This window comes from Protomyctophum parallelum, assembly GCF_964188405.1.
Source record: "Protomyctophum parallelum genome assembly, chromosome: 11".
Lineage (NCBI taxonomy): Eukaryota > Metazoa > Chordata > Actinopteri > Myctophiformes > Myctophidae > Protomyctophum > Protomyctophum parallelum.
The window spans coordinates 49882156-49909775 of NC_139707.1; the positions used below are offsets into that span (position 1 = coordinate 49882156).

At 46.0% G+C, this 27620-nt stretch overlaps 1 protein-coding gene across 1 annotated transcript in view; it reads right to left on the reverse strand.

Moving 5' to 3' along the window:
* Window positions 1–27620, reverse strand: part of LOC310867236 (WD repeat and FYVE domain-containing protein 3-like) — a 212651-nt gene that overhangs the window by 94898 nt on the left and 90133 nt on the right. Inside the window, 12 exon segments of the mRNA XM_083777127.1 lie at window positions 418–635; window positions 2995–3115; window positions 3300–3394; window positions 6422–6583; window positions 8878–8951; window positions 10726–10878; window positions 11676–11866; window positions 12460–12571; window positions 13485–13645; window positions 14217–14451; window positions 15309–15490; window positions 17856–18083. Of these exon segments, the coding sequence (XP_083633253.1) occupies window positions 418–635; window positions 2995–3115; window positions 3300–3394; window positions 6422–6583; window positions 8878–8951; window positions 10726–10878; window positions 11676–11866; window positions 12460–12571; window positions 13485–13645; window positions 14217–14451; window positions 15309–15490; window positions 17856–18083 (1932 nt within the window).

Here is a 27620-nt window from a genome sequence, read left to right on the forward strand (position 1 = left end):
TATTTAAAGACGGTTACGCCGCGGACAAAGCCAACTCGCATCGTGACAAATCATGACAATGAACACAATGTTTTGGGGCCGATCAAATAATTTATAAGAAGAAAAACAAAACAAATCGTGTTGTCTCCTGCCTTTATTTTCTTCTTTCTAATGATTTGATCAGGCCAAAACATTGTGTCATGAGTTGGCTTTGGCTTTGCGTAACCGTCTTTAAATAAATACTTTAAGAAATGCCTATGAGGAAAATGAACGGCAATTTATTTTCCGGGTCTCTCGAGGGGGCGGGACTGCGACGCTCTATTGGTCCAGTACATTATGACCTCACTCACCCAGCACCGAGCCTATTGGTCCAGTGCATTATGACCTCACTCACCCAGCACCGAGCCTATTGGTCCAGTACATTATGACCCCACTCACCCAGCACCGAGCCTATCTTGTTGGTGAGCACGGCGTCCGTGTGGTCCAGCCAGCCGCCTCCCGCCAGGCCCTCCTTGAAGCGCTGCATGGTGCCCTGGCTGGACAGCAGTACCACCAGGATCCACAGGGCGGCGGTCACCGTGCTGTGGTGCAGGTGCTCCTCCATGAACATCAGCAGCCAGTCGAAGCCCAGCGTCCGCACCAGCTCCTCGCACGCCCTGCAGGGGGCGACAGAGAGGAGGTTAGAGAGAGAGACAGAGGAGGTTATAGGGACAGAGAGGAGGTTAGAGAGATGTCCCGATACTCTGTCGGTATTGGAAAGGTATCGTTATATCGTCCCTTATTTGGTCATATCAGGTTATATCGGTATCGGTGAATATGAATATTGACACTATGGCAGGTAAATAAAATGTTGGGGCATCATGTGGAGTTTGCTTTGGAGTTTCCCCAAACTGCAAGTGCACATTTGAGTGAGGAGTCTGCTATAAACACAACACCAGATATATAGATAGATAGCTATAAACACAACACCAGATATATAGCTAGGTAACTATAAACACAACACCAGATATATAGCTAGATGGCTATAAACACAACACCAGATATATAGCTAGATAACTATAAACACAACACCAGATATATAGATAGATAGCTATAAACACAACACCAGATATATAGCTAGGTAACTATAAACACAACACCAGATATATAGATAGATAGCTATAAACACAACACCAGATATATAGCTAGGTAACTATAAACACAACACCAGATATATAGATAGATAGCTATAAACACAACACCAGATATATAGCTAGGTAACTATAAACACAACACCAGATATATAGATATATAGCTATAAACACAACACCAGATATATAGCTAGATAGCTATAAACACAACACCAGATATATAGCTAGATAGCTATGAACACAACACCAGATATATAGCTAGATAGCTATAAACACAACACCAGATATATAGCTAGATAGCTATAAACACAACACCAGATATATAGCTAGATAGCTATAAACACAACACCAGATATATAGCTAGGTAACTATAAACACAACACCAGATATATAGCTAGATAGCTATAAACACAACACCAGGTATATAGCTAGATAGCTATAAACACAACACCAGCTATATAGCTAGATAGCTATAAACACAAAACCAGATATATAGCTAGATAGCTATAAACACAACACCAGATATATAGCTAGGTAACTATAAACACAACACCATATATATAGCTAGATAGCTATAAACACAACACCAGATATATAGCTAGATAGCTATAAACACAACACCAGATATATAGCTAGGTAACTATAAACACAACACCAGATATATAGCTAGATAGCTATAAACACAACACCATATATATAGCTATATAGCTATAAACACAACACCAGATATATAGCTAGTTAGCTATAAACACAACACCAGATATATAGCTAGATAGCTATAAACACAACACCAGATATATAGCTAGATAGCTATAAACACAACACCAGATATATATATATATATATAGCTAGATAGCTATAAACACAACACCAGCTATCATATATAGCTAGATAGCTATAAACACAACACCAGCTATATAGCTAGATAGCTATAAACACAACACCAGATATATAGCTAGATAGCTATAAACACAACACCAGATATATAGCTAGATAGCTACAGTATAAACACAACACCAGATATATAGCTAGATAGCTATGAACACAACACCAGATATATAGCTAGATAGCTATAAACACAACACCAGATATATAGCTAGATAGCTATGAACACAACACCAGATATATAGCTAGATAGCTATAAACACAACACCAGATATATATAGCTAGATAGCTATAAACACAACACCAGATATCATATATAGCTAGATAGCTATAAACACAACACCAGATATATAGCTAGATAGCTATAAACACAACACCAGATATATAGCTAGATAGCTGCAGTATAAACACAACACCAGATATATAGCTAGATAGCTATAAACACAACACCAGCTATATAGCTAGATAGCTATAAACACAACACCAGCTAGATAGCTAGATAGCTATAAACACAACACCAGATATATAGCTAGATAGCTATAAACACAACACCAGATATATAGCTAGATAGCTATAAACACAACACCATATATATAGCTAGATAACTATAAACACAACACCAGATATATAGCTAGATAGCTATAAACACAACACCAGATATATAGCTAGGTAACTATAAACACAACACCAGATCACAACACTGATATCGGTATTCGGTATCGGATGGGGAACGAAAAAAGTGTATCGGGACATCCTTAGTAGATTGCAATCACCCGCGGAGAGTTTGAAAGCATGACTAGAAACGGTCCAAATATACATAATTAATTTGGGAGTCCTTCACATCAAAGTGTGTATGAATCCTCTGCTTTTTGTTGTGTACCTACAGTAGGCCAGGTGCACAACAGCAGCCTCAGTGTGGCGGGGGTCTTACTGAAGGTAGCCTCAGTGTGGTGAGGGTCTTAATGAAGGTAGTCTCAGTGTAATAGGGCGGGGGTCTTACTGTGAGTTGACGGTGTTCTTCTCCTTGCTGGTGAACAGCAGCCTCAGCAGAATGTCCAGCAGTCTGTTCCTCAGCAGGATGAGGCTGGCCGACAGCAGACCGCCAAAGTCCTCGTCGTTACCTGGAGAAAGAGAGACAAGGGTCAGAACTCTGGGTCCACGGTGTCGGGGCCCTTTGGTTCTAGAACCGGAGCTGTTCTGCTCTGAACCGGTTCATGTCCAGTGGAAACGCTCTGAACTGGTTCACGATGAGGTGGATCTGGTAGCAGCCCCAAAATACTGTACACACTGTACATAGTACTGTACCTCCATCGATCTTCTCCTCGTTGTTGATCTCCATCACCACAAACTTCTCACAGACGGCGAAGGTGTGCAGCGTGGAGGAGATGAACTGGCCGAACCTGTAGGGGGCGACAGAGAGGAGGTTATAGAGTGGAGGAGACGGACTGACCGAACCTGGAGGTGGAGACATGAGGTTAGATCCATCATTACACTGGGCATGGGCGTGTGTGTGTGTGTGTGTGTGTGTGTGTGTGTGTGTGTATATATATACCTCAGTAGGTCGTAGAGGTGTATATATATACCTCAGTAGGTCGTAGGGGTGTATATATATACCTCAGTAGGTCGTAGGGGTGTATATATGTACCTCAGTAGGTCGTATGGGTGTATATATGTACCCCAGTAGGTTGTAGGAGTGTATATATGTACCCCAGTATGTCGTAGGGGTGTATATATGTACCCCAGTAGGTCGTAGGGGTGTATATATATACCTCAGTAGGTCGTAGGGGTGTATATATGTACCTCAGTAGGTCATAGGGGTGTATATATGTACCTCAGTAGGTCGTAGGGGTGTATATATATACCTCAGTAGGTCGTAGGGGTGTATATATGTACCTCAGTAGGTCGTAGGGGTGTATATATGTACCTCAGTAGGTCGTATGGGTGTATATATGTACCCCAGTAGGTTGTAGGAGTGTATATATGTACCCCAGTAGGTCGTAGGGGTGTATATATATACCTCTGTAGGTCGTAGGGGTGTATATATGTACCCCAGTAGGTCGTAGGGGTGTATATATGTACCCCAGTAGGTCGTAGGGGTGTATATATATACCTCTGTAGGTCGTAGGGGTGTATATATGTACCTCAGTAGGTCGTAGGGGTGTATATATACCTCAGTAGGTCGTAGGGGTGTATATATATACCTCAGTAGGTCGTATGGGTGTATATATGTACCTCAGTAGGTCGTAGGGGTGTATATATGTACCTCAGTAGGTCGTAGGGGTGTATATATGTACCTCAGTAGGTCGTAGGGGTGTATATATGTACCTCAGTAGGTCGTAGAGGTGTATATATGTACCTCAGTAGGTCGTAGGGGTGTATATATATATACCTCAGTAGGTCGTAGGGGTGTATATATATACCTCAGTAGGTCGTAGGGGTGTATATATATATACCTCAGTAGGTCGTAGGGGTGTATATATATACCTCAGTAGGTCGTAGGGGTGTATATATGTACCTCAGTAGGTCATAGGGGTGTATATATATATACCTCAGTAGGTCGTAGGGGTGTATATATATACCTCAGTAGGTCGTAGGGGTGTATATATGTACCTCAGTAGGTCGTAGGGGTGTATATATATACCTCAGTAGGTCGTAGGGGTGTATATATGTACCTCAGTAGGTCATAGGGGTGTATATATATATACCTCAGTAGGTCGTAGGGGTGTATATATATACCTCAGTAGGTCATAGGGGTGTATATATATATACCTCAGTAGGTCGTAGGGGTGTATATATATATACCTCAGTAGGTCGTAGGGGTGTATATATATACCTCAGTAGGTCATAGGGGTGTATATATATATACCTCAGTAGGTCATAGGGGTGTATATATATACCTCAGTAGGTCATAGGGGTGTATATATATATACCTCAGTAGGTCGTAGGGGTGTATATATATACCTCAGTAGGTCATAGGGGTGTATATATATATACCTCAGTAGGTCGTAGGGGTGTATATATGTACCTCAGTAGGTCGTAGGGGTGTATATATGTACCTCAGTAGGTCATAGGGGTGTATATATGTACCTCAGTAGGTCGTAGGGGTGTATATATATACCTCAGTAGGTCATAGGGGTGTATATATGTACCTCAGTAGGTCGTAGGGGTGTATATATATATACCTCAGTAGGTCGTAGGGGTGTATATATGTACCTCAGTAGGTCGTAGGGGTGTATATATGTACCTCAGTAGGTCGTAGGGGTGTATATATATACCTCAGTAGGTCGTAGGGGTGTATATATGTACCTCAGTAGATCGTAGGGGTGTATATATGTACCTCAGTAGGTCGTAGGGGTGTATATATGTACCTCAGTAGGTCGTAGGGGTGTATATATATATGTACCTCAGTAGGTCGTAGGGGTGTATATATGTACCTCAGTAGGTCATAGGGGTTTATATATGTACCTCAGTAGGTCGTAGGGGTGTATATATGTACCTCAGTAGGTCATAGGGGTGTATATATGTACCTCAGTAGGTTGTAGGGGTGTATATATGTACCTCAGTAGGTCATAGGGGTGTATATATGTACCTCAGTAGGTCGTAGGGGTGTATATATACCTCAGTAGGTCGTAGGGGTGTATATATATACCTCAGTAGGTCGTAGGGGTGTATATATGTACCCCAGTAGGTCATAGGGGTGTATATATGTACCTTAGTAGGTCGTATTGTGTATATATGTACCTCAGTAGGTCGTAGGGGTGTATATATATATATACCTCAGTAGATCGTAGGGGTGTATATATGTACCTCAGTAGGTCGTAGGGGTGTATATATGTACCTCAGTAGGTCGTAGGGGTGTATATATGTACCTCAGTAGGTCGTAGGGGTGTATATATGTACCTCAGTAGGTCGTAGGGGTGTATATATGTACCTCAGTAGGTCGTAGGGGTGTATATATGTACCTCAGTAGGTCGTAGGGGTGTATATATGTACCTCAGTAGGTCGTAGGGGTGTATATATGTACCTCAGTAGGTCGTAGGGGTGTATATATATACCTCAGTAGGTCGTAGGGGTGTATATATGTACCTCAGTAGGTCGTAGGGGTGTATATATGTACCTCAGTAGGTCGTAGGGGTGTATATATGTACCTCAGTAGGTCGTAGGGGTGTATATATGTACCTCAGTAGGTCGTAGGGGTGTATATATGTACCTCAGTAGGTCGTAGGGGTGTATATATATACCTCAGTAGGTCGTAGGGGTGTATATATGTACCTCAGTAGGTCATAGGGGTGTATATATGTACCTCAGTAGGTCGTAGGGGTGTATATATGTACCCCAGTAGGTTGTAGGGGTGTATATATGTACCTCAGTAGGTCGTAGGGGTGTATATATGTACCCCAGTAGGTTGTAGGGGTGTATATATGTACCTCAGTAGGTCGTAGGGGTTGGGGAAGCCCTGTAGAAGCAGACTCAGGACGGTGCCTATGGCCTGCACGGTGGGCTGCGACAGCGAGGAGTCCCTCAGGGTCAGCAGCAGTTTGGGGATCAGCTGGAACTCTCTCAGCAGCTTGGCGTTCTTGGCCGCCTCGCTGTGGGAACGACGCAGAGGCGTTGGGTTTTAGTTTTAGTCGTGTAGAACGACGCAGAGGTGTTTGGGTTTTAGTTTTAGTCGTGTAGAGGCGTTGGGTTTAGTTTTAGTCGTGTGGTCTAGTGAATTGTTTTCATCTAGTTTTGAGTCATATTTTAGTCGACTACATTGTGTTTTGGCAGGCCTCGATGCCGTCGTAATGGATGGTTTCGCTCTTACTGAAAATAGGCTCACAACCAGGGGGGCAGTGAAGACAATAGTGTCTGAAGCCAGTAGGAAATCCTGACTTCCTGAAAGTTCATATAATGGCCTGTTGTGGCGCTGCCATTGGGCCCAAAAAAACCCCATAGCTCCATAGAGGTCCATGTATTTGGGCCCGACTTCACCTAGACTGTATTACCTTAATAAACATGGTCATGAATACTTTCGGCTTCCAGTCTCTAGTTTAAAGTCTCATTTCTAATGTCATAATATTCTTTTTGGAAAATTATGGTCCCATTTATAAAAACGAATTACCATAAAGTTGCGCATGTTCTGAGGGGCGTGGCTACTGTTGCAGTCTATGATCGGGACCACCCCCCCGCTCGAGTCAAAATAAAAACCAACAAAGAAGAAGGGGGGAAGTCCCGCCTCGTTGTCTGGGCCAGCCAATGGGCCAGCTGGGCCCAAACGGATCTAGAAAGATGGCGATTTACTGGCAGGCTTCATCTTACGTCCATATCAGACCCGGAGAACGCTTTGTCCATATTCTTTTACAGTCTATGCTCACAACGCAGGCTTGTAGTTTGGCTGCAAGTGTAAAATGACTGGTCTTTTACTCATACTGGATCTCTTCTTCACTAGTTCATGTTAGTCTAGTTACTGTAGTTAATGTCTGTTGACAAATCAAATGAGCATATCTTTTTTACTATCTTCCGAGTTCAATGAATGTCATTAAAAAAGCTGTACTTAAAAAAAGAAAAGCAGCAAAGAAACGCCACTGCAAAACACATCTGCACCAGATACAAAGACAAATACATTTACGGGAAAATAAAGGGGAGGGTTAAGAGTGCACCACCTATTAGGGATGCCACCGATTAAGGTTGGGCGATATGCCAATTCTTTTCAACCGCCAATCGTCTGACCAATATTCGCCGATTGACGATGTATTCGTGTCATAAAAGTAAAGTGAGAACAGCTCACTGCAGGTCGCAAAAAAGCCAGATCTACAAGCTCTCAAGGCGCCGCGTCCTGCCTGTTTTCGCAGCTCCGTTCGCTAGGCGTTGAGAGCTTGTAGATCAGTCTGTTTTTCAGCGCTGGTGTCGGGGTTAGTTCACGTTGTCAATAAAAATAACTTGGATTACAGGCGGAGATGAAGTTTAATCAGTGGGTTGCACCAGTATTGGCTACACGCTAAGCGCTAAGCTAATGAATGATCCCCGTGCCTATACACTAACACTAGTAGACAGTTTTTTTATTCCCCCCCCCCCCCCGACTTCACGGGTGGCGCATTGGGATTGTGATGAGACACGAGACAGCAGTGTGCATTCTGTTGTGACTGTATATTATTAAACTGCATGGGTCTGGACTCCGGAGCTTAAACAACATGTAGGCTACAGCCTCCCTCGGCTTCCAGCCAGGCTGCCGTAAGTGCCGTGCCGCGGTGCCCGATGCTGGCTGCTGACAGTGCTGAGTGCGGGGACTGTGGGAGCATACCATTATAACGGGGGATTTCCACCCGGCCGCTGTTACTACTTTGCTGGGCCAAATTGATTCACATGCTAAATCGCCCCGAGAAATCTCCTAATAAAAATATTCGGCGATTGGATTCGTATATTCGCGATTGACGATGTATTCGTATCGTCACCCAACCCTACCAACGATTAATCGTTCAATTAATCGATTATTAATCGGCAGAACTGTTGATTATTCAATTTGGCTGATGGTCACTTTCTGGCATCCCTACCACCTATATGTAGACGCACTAACAGCGCTAACAACACCGCAGAGGCTACCGCAGAGCTCAAGAACCTGATGCTGGAGAGGACATTGTGGAGGGCAGCGATCCAGAACCTGATGCTGAAGAGGACATTGTGGAGGGCAGCAACACAGGAACCCTGAGTTGGTGCTGGCTAGACCTCACTCTAACTATAACCAACTAACTAACTAACTAAAGGGTGATCAATAGCACTGATTTATGAAGCAACGACATATTGACCACCTTCAGATGTGCAGAGATAGTATCTCAGAGAAACACAGAAGAGTTCAATGAAGTGTTCAAACAGACAGACAGAGACACACAGAGAAGACACTCGCCTGGATTCTGTGAGGAGTTCAATGAAGTGTTCAAACAGAGACAGATGGAGCTCGTAGGGCGCGTGGAGCCACACCTGATGCACGAGGGAGACAAGACGAGAGACATGTGTTATTCCCATTACAGTGCAGGTCATTACAGTACTAGAGACATGTGTTATTCCCATTACAGTACAGGTCATTACAGTACTAGCATTAGTACATAACCCATTTAGACGTGAGGCTGATTAAAAAATAAAAAAATAAACTAAATCTTCTAAAGTTTACAATATTATTACATTCTTTTAACCCTTGGCCTACAATTCACGGAAAAAACGGAATTAATCGAAAAATCTAAACCTCCCGTTAACGGAAAAAACGGAATGACAATCAATATCAGTTATCGCGGGGTCAAAAGAGCAAAAATTAATATGTTTTCGCTAATATCACTAATGTTGGATGTAATTTACCAAAAAACGGCCGAAATCCGCGTGATCGTGCGCTATCGTGCACGCGCGCCGTCTCTATGTGCGTCGCTGTAATTTTTTTTATATTTTGCGATCTTTTGGGGTTGATTTGAGGTTAATTTGACTTAGTTATGAAAAATATAGCATTAGCTTAGCAATCCGGACCAGCCAAGCTATTGACTAGGGTCAAAATACTACAGGATGTTGTTGATCGTTGAACCGGAAGTGACTTAGGAAGATCCGTCTATTTTAGCCAAAATCAGCATAATGATGCTTTCCCGCCATCTGGTGGCGAATCGAGAGAATACATTTGCAATGAATGAAAAAAAAAACCATCTCTTCAATCCACCAGATCTTTCTTGTATGTTAAAACGATGAATTAAAAATATGCCAATTTGTTACCCAAACAAAAAAATTGGGACTGGTAGTCCAAGGGTTAAATGATTTTCAAAATAGTAAAAAATGGCAAAATAAGATAAGGGATAAGGGTGGCGCAAGATGGAGGCCATATAGTGTCTATTTTTGTCCTACACAAACTATTTTATGTAATGATGATAACATAATGGTTAAAAGCTCAGGTGTTCCAGGTCTTAGTCAGTGGGTCAAATTAACCGGCTTATGGCCAGTGCCGTAATTGACGTAATTAATCAATAAATCCCTTATGACCACTGACATAATTGACGTAATCGTTTAATCCCCTGTAATCGGGAGCTCAATATAACAAAATGTAGCAACTTTTAGCTTGTTTGGCTAACGGCCGATGTAATCTACCTAAAACCGGACGAAATCCACGCGTGCACGGTCGATCACACACGCGTGTGATCGCTGCGTACAATGCGATATTTTGGGCTTGATTAGAGCTTAATTTGACTTAGTTATTAACCCATTCTGACCTGAGATCAGATTCATACGAGGTTTCCACTGGACACACACTGGTTCTGATGAACCCATTCTGACCTGAGATCAGATTCTAAAAATGTCAGTCGTTCTTCGATTTTTTCAAAAATAGCAGACCTACAAGCTCGTATCGCGCCACTCGGTGGCGCGATATGAGCTTGTAGATCTGCTATTTTTAAATAGCTAAAGCATAACATGATGCTGACACCAAAATGGGTGCCCGTTCAGAATGGGTTAAAATAAACAATGATCGCTTAGCATTCCGGACATCTGATAGTGCTGGCACAGTCCAAAGCTAGTTCCGGATGCTGATGTTCCTTAAACCGGAAGTGACATCGCCAGACTATTTGGTCAAAATCGGCATCATGGTGACGTTACCAACCACCTTCAGGACTGAGTGTCTAATACTATAGGATTGCCGTGTGAGAATGAGTGTGCATATCACAGATTTAATGTCTTTCTGGTCAGGTTGTGGTGTGTTTGCCATGTCGTCGTCGTGGTGTCTCACATCGAAGTCGCAGAGCAGGTCCTGGAAGGCGGTGGAGTTGGGGATGATGGAGGTCTCGTGGCCGCTGTCCACCGTGCCCACCAGGGAGAAGGTCAGGTGGAGGATGTGACTGTTGAGCAGAGAGCGCTTCTTCTTCAGCAGCATGGCCAGCAGCTGAGCACGCACCACACACACACACACACACACACACACACACACACACACACACACACACACACACACACACACACACACACACACACACACACACACACACACACACACACACAGTTGGTATTAAAGCGCAGATAACATGCATTTAAAAACTGCTTTTAATATTTATTCTACAACAGGTCGTTTCGAGGAAGCAATGTGATTGGTTGAAACAGCCTTCTATAGACCTCTCAGACCTTCTAGTGTTAAACCAGCACCGTTCACCACCTAATCAAAACAAATAATTCAGCCGCTCTGTTCTCCCAGAGCGCTATAGCAAACTCGGTGGCTATAGGCTATAGCTAGTTTCTTGGGGACATTTGTGGTCGTATAGTGACTACATCGGTCATTAAAAATATATTCTTTCAGCGATTTTCTTAGTTTTAAGGGTAACCTCAAAGTTATTTCTAATGGTTTGAGCCTCAATCACCACTCTGATATATAACCAGTCCTTGTCATTTCTTTCTGGACTTTGAAAGCAGTTTTGGCTGCAGTACCACAATGCCCTGAGGTGGTGGGGGCGCTGATATGCAGATTATTTAATATTTGAGTCATTATAATACTATACTGATGCTAGATAAAAACAGGCTTGTTTCCATTCCATTTTTTGGAGCAGTTACGTTTCACAACAAGCGCCAACATGGCTGGCGCGATGTGATCAGAACTCACTGTTTACATCTGAACGTCGGGCATTATATTATGTGTAGGAGCTAGGTGTCTGGAGGTGCATTCTGGGTAGTGTAGTCAGTGTCTCTGACCTGGTATCCTTTGATGCGCTCCATCTCCTTGCTGGCCAGCTGGTTGCTCTTCACCACACACACCAGGGCCTTGACGGCCGCATACAGACCCTCCACGTCCGACGCCATCGCCACCAGGCCCAAGATGGCCGCCGCCCCGCCCACAAACTGCAGGTTGGTGGCCACGGGCTTGGGCTCGAAGGCACGCACCCCTGGTGGCAGGAGAGGGAAGGTCATGCTCTATGACAGTGGTTCCCAAACCCTTTCATGTCAAAGGCAGTTGTCTTACAGACGGGTAAAAGGGCAGGTGTTTTACAGACGGGTAAAAGGGCAGTTGTTTTACAGACGGGTAAAAGGGGCAATTGTTTTACAGACGGGTAAAAGGGGCAGTTGTTTTACAGACCGGTAAAAGGGGCAGTTGTTTTACAGACGGGTAAAAGGGCAGTTGTTTTACAGACGGGTAAAAGGGCAGTTGTTTTACAGACGGGTAAAAGGGCAGTTGTTTTACAGACGGGTAAAAGGGCAGTTGTTTTACAGACGGGGTAAATGGGCAGTTGTTTTACAGATGGGTAAAAGGGCAGTTGTTTTACAGACGGGTACAAGGGCAGTTGTTTTACAGATGGGTAAAAGGGCAGTTGTTTTACAGAAGGGTTAAAAGGGCAGTTGTTTTACAGACGGGTAAAAGGGCAGTTGTTTTACAGACGGGTTAAAAGGGCAGTTGTTTTACAGACGGGTAAAAGGGCAGTTGTTTTACAGACGGGTAAAAGGGGCGTGTCTTACAGACAGGTAAAGGGGCGTGTCTTACCCAGGTATCCGATGACGGCGGCTCCGATGGTGCGCGCGGGCCCATTGAGGTGGCCCGCGGCGTTGTGCACCAGCTTGACGGGCGTGGCGTTCTCGTGGGACGACACGGCCAGCTGGAGGGAATTAAAGATGAACACGTTTTAACTAACTAACCAGGAATGCTTGGTGGACTCCCAACTCCAGGCATGCTGGTCTCAGGGACTATGGAGGACAAGCGTAGAGCAGGAAAGCACTGCTGTTGTGTTGTTAGGCTGCTGGGGCTTAGCAGGGACAGCCATGGAGGGATTTAACCAAAAAGTCCAGATAAGGACCAGATGGAGGCAGCTTGTTCTGGAGCTCACATAGTCCAAGCAGATAGAGAGGAGAGAGGAGAGGATAGGATAGGATGGCGCCTATAGGCTGGAGCTTAGCTCGCTTAACTACATTAGCTTGTGGGTAGCTTAGCTTCACTATTTTGAGAACAAACATAGCTTCCAAGCAGATAAGTAACACGCCGCACAGGCGCACACACACACATACACGCATGCATGCATACATGCATGCACGCATGCACGCACGCATCTGGGCAGCTTGAGAAAAGCTACATCACTACATTTGTCGGCGGAACGCCAACGTGAAATGGCTCCCATTTTCACGACTTTTTAAATAAATAACAGATCTACAAGCTCGTAGTGCGGCACTCGAGCTTGTAGATCTGCTATTGTTCAAAATTTAAAGTGGTTAGAAGCCATAAGGTGACGCAGATGCGCCCTAAAGTCTAAATGGGTTAACCCATTTTGGGGCGGGAACCCCTTTTGGTGTTAGCATTATGCTATGCTTTAGCTATTGAAAAATATCAGATCTACAAGCTCATAGTGCGCCACCGAGTGGCGCGCTACGAGCTTGTAGGTCTGCTATTTTTGAAAAGTCGAAGAACGACTGACATATAGAAACATAGCTTTTTCAGAAAACTGTCAGGGATGTAGAAGAACATTTATAGAATCTGATCTCAGGTCAGAATGGGTTCTGGTTCTGGCTCCAGCGGACCTGCTTGGCGATGGCCTTGCTGTCCAGCTTGTTGTACACCTTGCGGATCTTGGCCACGGTCAGCGCCGACACGGACACGGCGTACAGACTGAAGGACACCTTCTCCTCGGGGACCAGCGCCACGGGGGACGGAGGCACAGCCTCCACCTTGGAGTCTTTACCTGGAGGTGGAGGGAGGGAGACAGGTAGTTAGAGACAGAGATAGAGAGAAGAGAGAGATAGAGGCACAGCCTCCACCTTGGAGTCTTTACCTGGAGGTGGAGGGAGGGAGCCAGGTAGTTAGAGACAGAGATAGAGAGAAGAGAGAGATAGAGGCACAGCCTCCACCTTGGAGTCTTTACCTGGAGGTGGAGGGAGGGAGCCAGGTAGTTAGAGAGAGAAGAGAGAGTAGGGAGAGAGATAGTGCCCACGTATAGTTGGGTAAGTTAAGTGACTCACAGGGCAGGTAAACAGCCGTAGTTTGGTTAGTTAGTGACTCACAGGGCAGGTAAACAGCCGTAGTTTGGTTAGTTAGTGACTCACAGGGCATGGTAAACAGCCGTAGTTTGGTTAGTTAGTGACTCACAGGGCATGGTAAACAGCCGTAGTTTGGTTAGTTAGTGACTCACAGGGCAGCTAGAGGGTTAGTTAAGGTCAGTTAGTGACTCACAGGGCAGCTAGAGGGTTAGTTAAGGTCAGTTAGTGACTCACAGGGCAGCTAGAGGGTTAGTTAAGGTCAGTTTAGTGACTCACAGGGCAGGTAGACGGCCTGGAAGCTGCCCACGTAGTTGGGTCCCAGCTCGTACACGGCCTGGACGCTGGCGGCCGGAAGCACCTCCTCCAGGAAGTGGGCGGGGCCGAGGCGCCACACCAGGCTGGACACCTGGCGCTGGGCGGGGGGCGTGCCCACGTAGCCGTACACCGTGCTCGCCACGGGAGGGTTGGCCGAGCTGGAGCCGCCGCCGGGGGCGCTGTGCACGTAATGCAGCTGTGGAGGGAGAGAGAGAGAGAGAGAGAGAGAGAGAGAGAGAGGTCAAGTCCAGCAGGATGGTGCATTGGTGCAAGACCTGGACTGTCCATTATTCTAAATCCTGACAGTTTTCTGAAATAACCTATGTTTGTTTCTAGCCCTACATCACTCAATATTGAAGGACCCCGAAAATGATCTGTAATTGGCCTCCGAGACCCCCCCCCCCCCCATCTGAAAACATGTTGTTCCAGTGACCCCTCCCCCCCAGAAGCATAGATTTGAGTAAAAAAAAAAATCGTTCTGAAAAAATATATTACAAATTTGAGGCACATTTTCACAATTTTTCAAAAATGGCAGACCTACAAGCTCATAGCGCGCCACCGAGTGGCGCGCTATGAGCTTGTAGATCTGCTATTTTTCAATAGCTAAAGCATAGCATGATGCTGGGGGGGGGGGGGGGGGGAAGAGAGAGAGAGAGAGAGAGAGAGAGAGAGAACTAGTGGACAAGAGATCCAGTTTTATGCTGGGTTGCATGCTGAAAATAGCAGATATACAATCTCACTTGTGAGATTGTATATCTGCTATTTTCAGCATGCAACCAAAGTGTAAAATATGTCATTACAAGGACATCAAGGCCTGCCAAAAAAACATTTTAGTCGACTAAATCAACAGTAGATTTAGTCGACTAAAATCGTATGACATTTAGGCGACTAAAACTAGACTAAACACTAGAACATTCCAGGTGACTAAAATGTGAAGTGAAAACTATTCAAGAGACTAATGACTAAAACTAAAATAGAAATTTGCTGCCAAAAACAACACTGCCTCTATAGGAGGGGTTGTGAAGCAGGTATAAACACAGACTGGGGTTTTACCTTGACCGTGCTGACCAGCGCGCCGTCCAGGTAGAGCGTGGCCATGCTGTTCTTCAGCATGCCCTTGCTCATCACCAACACCAGGTGGTGCCACTGGCCCTCGGCGATCAGCTCGCCACAGCGGAACCGCGCGCAGCAGGGGAGGAGCTCGTAGAAGGACGCCTCCTCGCTGGACTCCTCCGCTGTTTGGGGGGGGGGGAGAGGGGGGGGGGGGAGAGGGGGGGGGGGGGAGAGAGAGAGAGAGAGAGAGAGAGAGAGAGAGAGAGAGAGAGAGAGAGATGATGAGTCAATCTGACGACACAAGACTGAGAAAAGGGCCTTGAGCAAAAGTGAAGCAACTCTGAGGTGTTCACTCACGCACGCACGCACGCACGCACGCACGCACGCACGCACGCACGCACGCACGCACGCACGCACGCACGCACGCATCCTTATCAGATTATATTTATATATCCTACAATTGTGTTCTTTCATGCCTTCATGCACTGTGTGTGTGTGCGTGTGTGTGTGTGTGCGTGCGCGTGTCCTTTGATAGACCACACGGCATGAATAAAGCAAAGTGTTTGTGGGCCGTTTGTGTCCGACTTGATCTGGAATGATTACAGTCTGACGCCAACTGAGCTCCGGACTGGACTTAACTAAATTAAATTAAACTAAACAAACACCCGCCCCCTTAAAGAACACACAACCTTCTCATGCAGCCTATACACATCGACTGGAGCGACGCTTCATGTTTGGGGCCTGTGAATCTTAACTCATTTAACCCATTCTGACCTGAGATCAGATTCTAAAAATGTCAGTCGTTCTTCGATTTTTTCAAAGACAGCAGATCTGCTGTTTTTCAATAGCTAAAGCATGACATGATGCTAACACCAAAATGGGTTCCCGTTCAGAATGGGTTAAGACCCGAGGATGATTCTACAAAAAATATCTTTCCTAGGTTTTCAGAAAAACCCCATGTTTCTATATCAGTGGTTCTCAAAGTTTTTTCATGTCGAGGATCAAGATTTGAGACACATTTTCACATTTTCTTTCAAAGAGCAGATGTACATGCTCGTAGCGCGGCACTCGGTGCTGCGCTTACGACCTTGTAGATCTGTTATTTTTCAATAGATAAAGTATAACATCATGCTTAACCCATTTTGGGGCGGGAACCCCTTTTGGTGTTGAAAAATAGCAGATCTACAAGCTCATAGAGCGCCACCGAGTGGCGCGCTACGAGCTCGTAGGTCTGCTATGTTTTTTAAATCGAAGAACGACTGACACAGAAACATAGCTTTTTCAGAAAACTGTCAGAATGTAGAAGACATTTTTAGAATCTGATCTCAGGGTCAGAATGGTAAACTGTCAGGATGTAGAAGGCATTTGTAGAATCTGATCTCGGGTCAGAATGTGTTAAAACACCAAAAGGGGTATCCCGCCCTGAAAGGGGTTTTAAAGGGAACACAGAATGAACACACAGGATGTTTTTCAATAATTTAAGCGAGCAGAGAGAGAGAGAGCGAGAGCGAGAGAGCGAGAGAGCGAGAGAGAGAGAGAGAGAGAGATATGCGCAGCGGCATGGCTGCTGAATTATGCAGGGTTGCTAATCCTGGGACGGAATAAAGTGAGCGAAGGGAGAACTTGCTTCTTAGTTTATCATATACTTTATTGCTTAAACTTATGTATTCACTATTCATTGATTCACTAGTATACCAAAATCCATTTGAAAAAATTGCTTTCTCACTGTTCTCGGGTCAAATAATGATATGCAATTTGACTGTTTTACACGCTTAACCCGCATTTTAATCAACCCCCCTTCATTGCCGAGATTGTTGTATTACCTTTAGAGCATACGCTGAATTATTTGGGCTTTTAATCCGCGAAAATCGAGCGAAAAAAGCTTCCCCCGTTTGTTATGAACGACCGCACCGCCCGCCATCTTGGTACACCCGGAAGACGCAGCACAGGACCCTCCTCCATGAGGCGTTGAACCCCATTCGTTTGCATTGGCCTCAATTTCCCAGAAGCCCTAGCAGCCCACAGCATGTGACGATTTCCAGGTTTCATCATCAAAACAAATGCATCTACTCTCTTTCTCCGCGGCGAAGACGGATTTTCTATTTATTTATTACATTACGGCGGATTAAACACATAAAACAAAAGTCGCGATTAGCGAGGTTGGCAGAGACAGTAACCTGGAGTAATCCATTCCCGGCACGGAAACTGTTAATTAATCGCAAAGCCTCTGATTAATTAGATTAATTTTTTTAATCAAGTCCCAGCTCTAGTCCTTACCTGTAGCCTGTAGTAACTCCTCCTTAGTAGAGACGGTCAGACAGCGGTCCTTACCTGTAGCCTGTAGTAACTCCTCCTTAGTAGAGACGGTCAGACAGCGGTCCTTACCTGTAGCCTGTAGTAACTCCTCCTTAGTAGAGACGGTCAGACAGCGGTCCTTACCTGTAGCCTGTAGTAACTCCTCCTTAGTAGAGACGGTCAGACAGCGGTCCTTACCTGTAGCCTGTAGTAACTCCTCCTTAGTAGAGACGGTCAGACAGCGGTCCTTACCTGTAGCCTGTAGTAACTCCTCTTTAGTAGAGACGGTCAGACAGCGGTCCTTGGCCGACAGGCTGACCGACAGACAGACGTAGTGCTGCTCGGAGGAGGTGGCGCGCCGCACCACCGTCAGCAGGCGGACCGGGTGCGCTCGCTGCGGCGGCGACGAGCCGCTGAAGCGCTCCACGCAGAACCACAGGGAGTAGCTCAGGCCCGACGGGGGAGGAAACAAGCGCTCCCCTGTGAGGAGAGACAGAGAGAGAGACAGAGAGAGAGTATAGTATCAAGGCAGGGACGCCCACATTCTACAAAATGTCTCCTAAATCTAGCCTGGTAGGGCCAGACCTGGTATAGGGCCAGACCTGGTAGGGCCAGACCTGGTAGGGCCAGACCTGGTCAGGGCCAGACCTGGTAGGGCCAGACCTGGTATAGGGCCAGACCTGGTAGGGCCAGACCTGGTATAGGGCCAGACCAGGTAGGGCCATACCTGGTCAGGGCCAGACCTGGTATAGGGCCAGACCTGGTCAGGGCCAGACCTGGTCAGGGCCAGACCTGGTAGGGCCAGACCTGGTCAGGGCCAGACTCATAGTGGGGATTCACTGAAGATTCCTCCCCAAATATTCAGTGATTTGAGTTAAAAACATTTGCTGTAGGCCTACATTCAGAGAGAGAGAGAGAGAGAGAGAGAGAGGAGACATGTTCTACATGAGCTCCTAGATTTGTACGTATTGTCATTTTGAATTGAGAAGAATTAAGTAAAAGTTGAAACTTTAACCAGCTAACAGTGGACTTTGAGGGCTAACAGTGGATGCTAACAGCTAACATGGGCCCATCTGAATATTTAATGTCAAGGACCCCAAAAATGATCTGTAATTGGCCTCCGAGACCCCCCCCCCCCCCCCCAGAAGCAAAGATTTGAGTAAAAAATAAATCGTTCTGAAAAACATATATTCCAAATTTGAGGCACATTTTCACGATTTTTCAAAAATAGCAGACCTACAAGCTCGTAGCGCGCCACTCGGTGGCGCGCTATGAGCTTGTAGGTCTGCTATTTTTCAATAGCTAAAGCATAGCATGATGCTAACACCAAAAGGGGTTTCCGCCCAGGTACGAATGACCTTGGAGCGCAACAGGAGAAAGTCTCTCAGAGCTGTCGCCGAGAAGGCACGTCACACCTTCCCTAACTCCAAGATAGAGATGTCCACCCTGTTACCGAGGAAGGATCTCCACCCACAGATGCTACAAAAAGTGAATGTCAGCATCTCCAGAGACTGTGAAATGTGGCCAAATGTCCACGTTGCCCACTGCCCCTATATAACGGCGGACGGTCTTTATGATCCGGTTCAACCTCCACAAAGAAGCAGTTCCACCGTTTACCAAGACAATGAAAGATGACACACTAAATCCACGAATAACACCCAACAGGAGGAGCAACATGGGAGTCTCGAACACTCAAACAACAGAGAGACCAGCCAACAGCATGGACGAGGAGAGCCTTCCGACCCAGGCCCAAGCAGCAGCACCTACAACCACCACCACAGCACAGACGTCAGGAAAACATCAGTCAAGCCCACCACACACCGGCTGTGTCCCCCGCGCGTCGCCGCGCGGCGGACACAGCCACCTCCATTATTTTCAATGAACCTATCGCACACCGGCTGCGTCCGACGCGCACTGGCGCGCGGTCACAACTCGCCTGCCGCGCCGATGCACCGCTGTTCTAATTTCCAGGCGTTGCCGCGCGGCCTCCACCCGGCTATCCGTGGGCGTGGCAATGGAATATAGTCAACAAAACTCCCCAGCCGCGTGGTAGCGCGCCGCGTCCTGTTGGTGTTGCCGTGCGGCTATGGCGCGCGGCAATACTGTGCCGCGGCGGTCGCAGACGGTGTGTGTCGGGCTTCATATGGATGAAAACCAGTCTGCACCCGGACCCAGGACCTCACCACCTCCAAGACATGTCGTACCACCACCTCCACAGCAGCAGCAGCAGCAGCCAGGCGGACTGTCCTATGCTGATGTGGTCCGAGGAGCAGCAGGACCCGCCCACAGCGAACTGAGAACCATCCAGGACATGCTGAGCACTAAGCCGTGTTTGTGGGAAGTGTTTCAAACCCACTTGTGTACAGGAGTTCCCCAAAGACCAAGAACAAACAACACAAGCAGCGTCCACAGTGCTGCCATGGCTCCAAGAATAGTAGTTCCCAGGCAGGCAGTCTGTTCCTTAGGAGTTAGCCTAGCCCCCTGGCTAACTCAAAGAGCTAGCTCTCCTCACAACAATGTTACTGAAAGAGAGACGGCGCTAGCTTCCCTTGCTCCCCAGAAGAGAGAAGCCCTGTGTTTCGCTTTACTGCTTGTACAAAAAATGCAAGGACATACAACGATAAAAACAGTAAAAACAATTAAAAGCGCTCAATGCAGCAGCAGCACTAGAGCCCGAGTCGCCACTGAGCAGCGCCACCGGCGCTCAGAGCAGCAGTCGTACCCAGACAGACAGCAGAGAGCTCTAGGACTCAGAGCAGCAGTCGTACCCAGACAGACAGCAGAGAGCTCTAGGACTCAGAGCAGCAGTCGTACCAGCAGTGTTGAGAGCACCTCATGGCGCTCTCTGCTTGCTCACAAGCAGGCCATACATGGTCTACTTGTGCGCAATGTGCACGTTGGCAGCTCGACAGAGTGCATTTCTAGTTATGTCTGTGTCCCTTTTATGCCCATACATGGAGTTATTTGTCAGGCATGGCCAAATATGGAGTCTATGCAGATGTCAGAACAATCATTGTGATGTCAGAACAGGCCGGCTCCATATAAGGAGCCCTGGGCAGGGGCCCTGTCCAGAGCCCGGGCAGGCGCCTTTTGTGGCGGTTCTGGACAACTGTGGGTCCGACCGACTCGACACCGGGCACTGCACTCCCTGTGTGGGTGTGGAACACGTGTGTCGAATTTGAAGTTGGTGGGGGGGGGGGGACGGTACTCGAGTTCTGGATTACAAATCATAGGTTGCCAATTGGCCAATCAGATTGATGTAAACTCCTCCCACTGATGTAATCATGCAATGACATCACAACCATATTAATTGTTCTTTATAAATAATTGTCCGATACACTAAACATCAGTTCATAGTGACTTGCAACGAGGAAGCCTGAGTTAATCTGTAAGTTAGTTGTCAACGCTCATTGGCGGTGTAGCTGCTGTGTGAAATGTTTCACTGGACGATACATCTGGAAGGAGAACATAGGAAGGACCAGGCTGCTGTGGTGGTCGGACATGAGATCTACTGCTTTGGAGGAGACTTCAATGTAAACCAGAGGAGACGAGATCACATTGAAGTACACGTCTTCAATACAGCGTCTTTATGTTGGAGGAAGTTGACCCCAGGGACCCCTGGAACAGGAGAACCTCACCTTGAGGTTCCCTCCAGGCGCCGGGACCACACAGCTGTGCTGATTGGAGACACTGTCTACCTCTGGGGAGGGAGGACTAAACCAGGTTATAATTACTGCAATGTCCTTTATGCCTTTGATGTCGACGCCCACAGATGGTTCAAACCACAGGTTTCTGGGACCGTTCCAGAGAGGAGGAGCTACCACTCAGCCTGTGTGTTGGGGAAGGTCATATTTATCCATGGAGGATGGGCCCATCTGACTGGACTCACTAATGACATCTACAAGTTGGACACCACCACAATGGTCTGGACTTTAAATAACACCAGAGGAACTCCACCTCCTGCTTCATACCGTCAATCTGCTACCATCATCGGGTCAAAGATGTTTGTATTTGGGGGCTATGGGAGTCAGCACCACGACACCATCAGAGTGTTTGACACACAGACCAACCACTGGATGATCATACCTTCAACACATCCTTTTCCAGAAAGATGCTATGGTCATTCAGCCTTTACCTACAATGGAGAGCTGTACATATTTGGTGGCCGCAATTATAACAGTTACCATAACTTCAATGATCTGTGGACATTCAACCCAGAGACCTTCTCCTGGAAGAAGGTTGAGCCCAAGGGGAAACGCCCACATGGGATGAAGTATATGTGCTGTTGCATGGTGGGAGATTGTGTCATCCTCTTTGGATCAGACTACAGACCAGGTGACCTGTATGTCTTAGACTTCAGTCCTAGCCTCAAGACATTATGCAAGCTGGCAGTTATTCAGTACGGTCTGGAGCAGTCTGGACTCACACACAACATCAGGTGGGAACTGGCAGCCATGACTAGAAACCGAAAATGAGAAAATAAACATAGTGTAAATAACATAAATACATACTACTTTCACAGAGATGTGTCCAGTTCAGCTCCTGTCTCGGCTGCTTTGTGAACAGAAGCTATGTTTAGCTCACTGCGTAGCCACATACGTATTAACAGAAGCTATGTTTAGCTCGCTGCGTAGCCACATACGTATTAACATAAGCTATGTTTAGCTCGCTGCGTAGCCACATACATATTAACAGAAGCTATGTTTAGCTCGCTGCGTAGCCACAACGTATTAACAGAAGCTATGTTTAGCTCGCTGCGTAGCCACAACGTATTAACAGAAGCTATATGTTTAGCTTGCTGCGTAGCCACAACGTATTAACAGAAGCTATGTTTAGCTCGCTGCGTAGCCACATATGTATTAACAGAAGCTATGTTTAGCTCGCTGCGTAGCCACAACGTATTAACAGAAGCTATGTTTAGCTCGCTGCATAGCCACATACGTATTAACAGAAGCTATGTTTAGCTCGCTGCGTAGCCACATATTACATACACGTGTGGTGAGAGCAGAAGAGTGAAACAACGGAGGGAATGTCAGCTTCTCCGCTAAGATCAGTCCTCCGACCGTTGATAGTCACGAAAGCATTTTGCTGTGCGTTCGCGGAAGTTTGTCAAACGGTCCATGCGTTGCTGTGTCATTGTCCTTCGAAAAATCAGTGGTAGTGGTGGACGAGGAAGTCCAAATTTGATCCAAACAACTAGAGGTATCTGTGTAAGGAGTAACCTAGGGACGTTTTTGGCAGCATTCTAAATTCAAGAATTATAGATTTCCTAGAACCTAGAACCTCAGCCCCACCCTCTTCAATATATATATTAATGTCAACTGGCAGTTATTAGAACAATCAGCAGCACCTGGTCTCACCCTTACTGACACAGCCATTAAATGTCTCTTTTATGCAGATGACCTACTGTAGTCATACTGTCCCCAACTAGAGAAGGTCTTCAGCAAAGCCTGAATATTCTTCATCAGTACTGTCAGACTTGGGCCCTGACAGTAAATATGAAGAAGACCAACATTATGACCTTCCAAAAGCGATCACCTTTACAGAAGAATCAACCAGTGTTCAAAATAGGTGGGACCCAAATAGAACGGACAAATACCTATACATAGCTAGGTTTACAAATTACTTCCACTGGGAATTTCTGTTCAGCTGTGAAGGAACTCAAAGACAAGGCAAAAAGGGCTTTTTATGCCATCAAGCGGTCAATTCAAATTAGGACATGGCTCAAAATATTTAAATCGGTTATAGAATCAATTGCATTGTATGGCAGTGAGGTATGGGGTCCCTTATTACAAAGTGATTGGGCAAAATGGGACAAAGAATCCTGGTAGGGCCAGACCTGGTAGGGCCAGACCTGGTCAGGGCCAGACCTGGTAGGGCCATACATGGTAGGGCCAGACCTGGTAGGGCCAGACTCATAGCGGGGATTCACTGAAGATTCCTCCCCAAATATTCAGTGATTTGAGCAGAGAGCTCTAGGACTCAGAGCAGCAGTCGTACCCTGACAGACAGCAGAGAGCTCTAGGACTCAGAGCAGCAGTCATACCAGCAGTGGTGAGCGCACATCATGGCACTCTCTGCTTGCGCACAAGCAGGCCATACACCAAGGGAGAGCTGCCAGGGTCTTCAGGGAAGGCATAGCCTGTTTTCAGTGTCTTTAATTCTTGGTTTGTTGTTTTTGTCTTTGTTAGTAGTAAGTGTTTATTTCTTACTTTTGGTTTTTGAAAGTGTATTATGTCCAGTATTATTTTTGCAGTATTTTGTTTTGCCTCAGACCCAGGCTGTGACAATCCGACATATGGGCTGTTCATATCTACATTCTTGGACTTCATCTATTCTTGGAGCCTTGATCGCTCTGCAACTATTACAGGGGCGTTTTAGGTATGTGTGATATGTGAGTTTACCAAAATCACTGTAATCCTTAATCATATTCCATCATTCAAGGGCTATTGGATAGAAATTAAACACACTCTGTGAAGTCACCCTCAGTTCTGCAGAGGCTGAGTGTGACTGACTGCATGCAGACAGGCTGAGTGTGACTTATGTGACCGTTATTACTTGCACGCAAGTACTGTAATTGGCTGTGAAAGTTGGTGGCATCGCTTGGCCAATCAGGGACCAAGAACAGCGATCAGCTGGCTATGTATATATCAGAGCAGCAGTCGTACCCAGACAGACAGCAGAGAGCTCTAGGACTCAGAGCAGCAGTCGTACCAGCAGTGGTGAGCGCGCCTCATGGCGCTCTCTGCTTGCGCACAAGCAGGCCATACATGGCCTACTTGTGCGCAATGCGCACGTTGGCAGCTCGACGGAGTGCATTTCTAGTTATGTCTGTGTCCCTTTTATGCCCATACATGGAGTTATTTGTCAGGCATGGCCAAATATGGAGTCTATGCAGATGTCAGAACAATCATTGTGATGTCAGAACAGGCCGGCTCCATATAAGGAGCCCTGGGGAGGGGCCCTGTCCAGAGCCCGGGCAGGCGCCTTTTGTGGCGGTTCTGGACAACTGTGGGTCCGACCGACTCGACACCGGACACTGCACTCCCTGTGGGGGTGTGGAACACGTGTGTCAGATTTGAAGTCGGTGGGGGGAAGGGGGGGGAGGGAACGGTACTCGAGTTCTGGATTACAAAGTATAGGTTGCCAATTGGCCAATCAGATTATATCATTAGCAAACCAACAGTATGATGTAATCATGCAATGACATCACAACCATATGAATTGTTCTTTATAAATAATTGTCCAATACACTAAACATCAGTTCACAGTTAGTTGTCAACGCTCATTGGCGGTGGAGCTGCTGTGTGAAATGTTTCACTGGACGATATATCTGGAAGGAGAACATAGGAAGGACCAGGCTGCTGTGGTGGTCGGACACGAGATCTACTGCTTTGGAGGAGACGGAAACCAGAGGAGACGAGATCACATTGAAGTACACGTCTTCAATACAGCGTCTTTATGTTGGAGGAAGTTGACCCCAGGGACCCCTGGAACAGGAGAACCTCACCTTGAGGTTCCCTCCAGGCGTGAGGGCCACACAGCTGTGCTGATTGGAGACACCGTCTACCTCTGGGGAGGTCAGACTTACCCAGGTTATAATAACTGCAATGTCCTTTATGCCTTTGATGTCGACACCCACAGATGGTTCAAACCACAGGTTTCTGGGACCGTTCCAGAGAGGAGGAGCTACCACTCAGCCTGTGTGTTGGGGAAGGTCATGTTTATCCATGGAGGATTGGCCCAGACTGGATTCACTAATGACATCTACAAGTTGGACACCACCTCAATGGTCTGGACTTTAAATAACACCAGAGGAACTCCACCTCCTGATTCATACTGTCACTCTGCTACCATCATTGGGACAAAGATGTTTGTGTTTGGGGGCTGGTGGGGTCAGCACCTCGACACCATCAGAGTTTTTGACACAGAGACCAACCACTGGATGATCAGACCTTCAACACATCCTTTTCCAGAAAGATGCTATGGTCATTCAGCCTTTACCTACAATCGAGAGCTGTACATATTTGGTGGCCGCAATTATAACAATGACCTTAACTTCAATGATCTGTGGACATTCAACCCAGAGACCTTCTCCTGGAAGAAGGTTGAGCCCAAGGGGAAACGCCCACATGGGATGAAGTATATGTGCTGTTGCATGCTGGGAGATCGTGTCATCCTCTTTGGAGCAGAGAACAGACCAGGTGACCTGTATGTCTTAGACTTCAGTCCTAGCCTCAAGACATTATGCAAGCTGGCAGTTATTCAGTACGGTCTGGAGCAGTCTGGACTCACACACAACATCAGGTGGGAACTGGCAGCCATGACTAGAAACAGAAAATGAGAAAATAAACATAGTCCTCTAAAATAAAACTGGAAAAAAAACAGTGAGCCCACTAAAATAAACAAAACTGTAAATAACATAAATACATGATACTTTCACAGAGATGTGCCTAGTTCAGCTCCTGTCTCGGCTGCTTTGTTAACAGAAGCTATGTTTAGCTCGCTGCGTAGCCACATACGTATTAACAGAAGCTATGTTTAGCTCGCTGCGTAGCCACATACGTATTACCAGAAGCTGTTTAGCTCGCTGCGTAGCCTCATACGTATTGACAGAAGCTATGTTTAGCTCGCTGCGTAGCCACATACGTATTAACAGAAGCTATGTTTAGCTCGCTGTGTAGCCACATACGTATTAACAGAAGCTATGTTTAGCTCGCTGCGTAGCCACATACGTATTAACAGAAGCTATGTTTAGCTCGCTGCGTAGCCACATACGTATTAACAGAAGCTACGTTTAGCTCGCTGCGTAGCCTCATACGTATTAACAGAAGCTATGTTTAGCTCGCTGCGTAGCCACATACGAATTAACAGAAGCTATGTTTAGCTCGCTGCGTAGCCACATATTACGTACACGTGTGGTGAGAGCAGAAGAGTGAAACAACGGAGGGAATGTCAGCTTCTCCGCTAAGATCAGTCCTCCGACCTATGATAGTCACGGAAGCCTTTTGCTGTGCGTTCGCGGAAGTTTGTCAAACGGTCCATGCGTTGCTGTGTCATTGTCCATCGAAAAATCAGTGGTAGTGGTGGACGAGGAAGTCCAAATTTGTTCCAAACAACTAGAGGTATCTGTGTAAGGAGTAACCTAGGGAAGTTTTTGGCAGCATTCTAAATTCAAGAATTATAGATTTCCTAGAACATCTGACCACATTTTCACCCTACACACACTAATAGATAAATACACAAATCAAAACAAAGGAACAATTCATGCATGCTTTGTCGATTTTCAGAAAGCTTTCAAATCAGTTTGGCATGAAGGTTTACTTTTTAAATTAATAGAAAGTGGAATAGGGGGAAAGTCCTATGATGTCATTAAATCAATTTATGATAATAATAAATTGGATGTTAAAATTGGTGATAAACACACAGACTTCTTCCCGCAAGGGAGAGGGGTGAAGTAAGGATGTAACCTCAGCCCCACCCTCTTCAATATATATATATATTAATGTCAACTGGCAGTTATTAGAACAATCAGCAGCACCTGGTCTCACCCTTACTGACACAGACATTAAATGTCTCTTTTATGCAGATGACCTACTGTAGTCATATACTGTCCCCAACTAGAGAAGGTCTTCAGCAAAGCCTGAATATTCTTCATCAGTACTGTCAGACTTGGGCCCTGACAGTAAATATGAAGAAGACCAAAATCATGACCTTCCAAAAGCGATCACGGTTACAGAAGAATCAACCAGCGTTCAACATAGGTGGGACCCAAATAGAATTGATGAATACCTATACATACCTAGGTTTACAAATTACTTCCACTGGGAATTTCTGTTCAGCTGTGAAGGAACTCAAAGACAAGGCAAAAAGGGCTTTTTATGCCATCAAGCGTTCAATTCAAATCCAAATTCCAATTAGGACATGGCTCAAAATATTTAAATCGGTTATAGAATCAATTGCATTGTATGGCAGTGAGGTGTGGGGTCCCATATTACAAAGTGATTGGGCAAAATG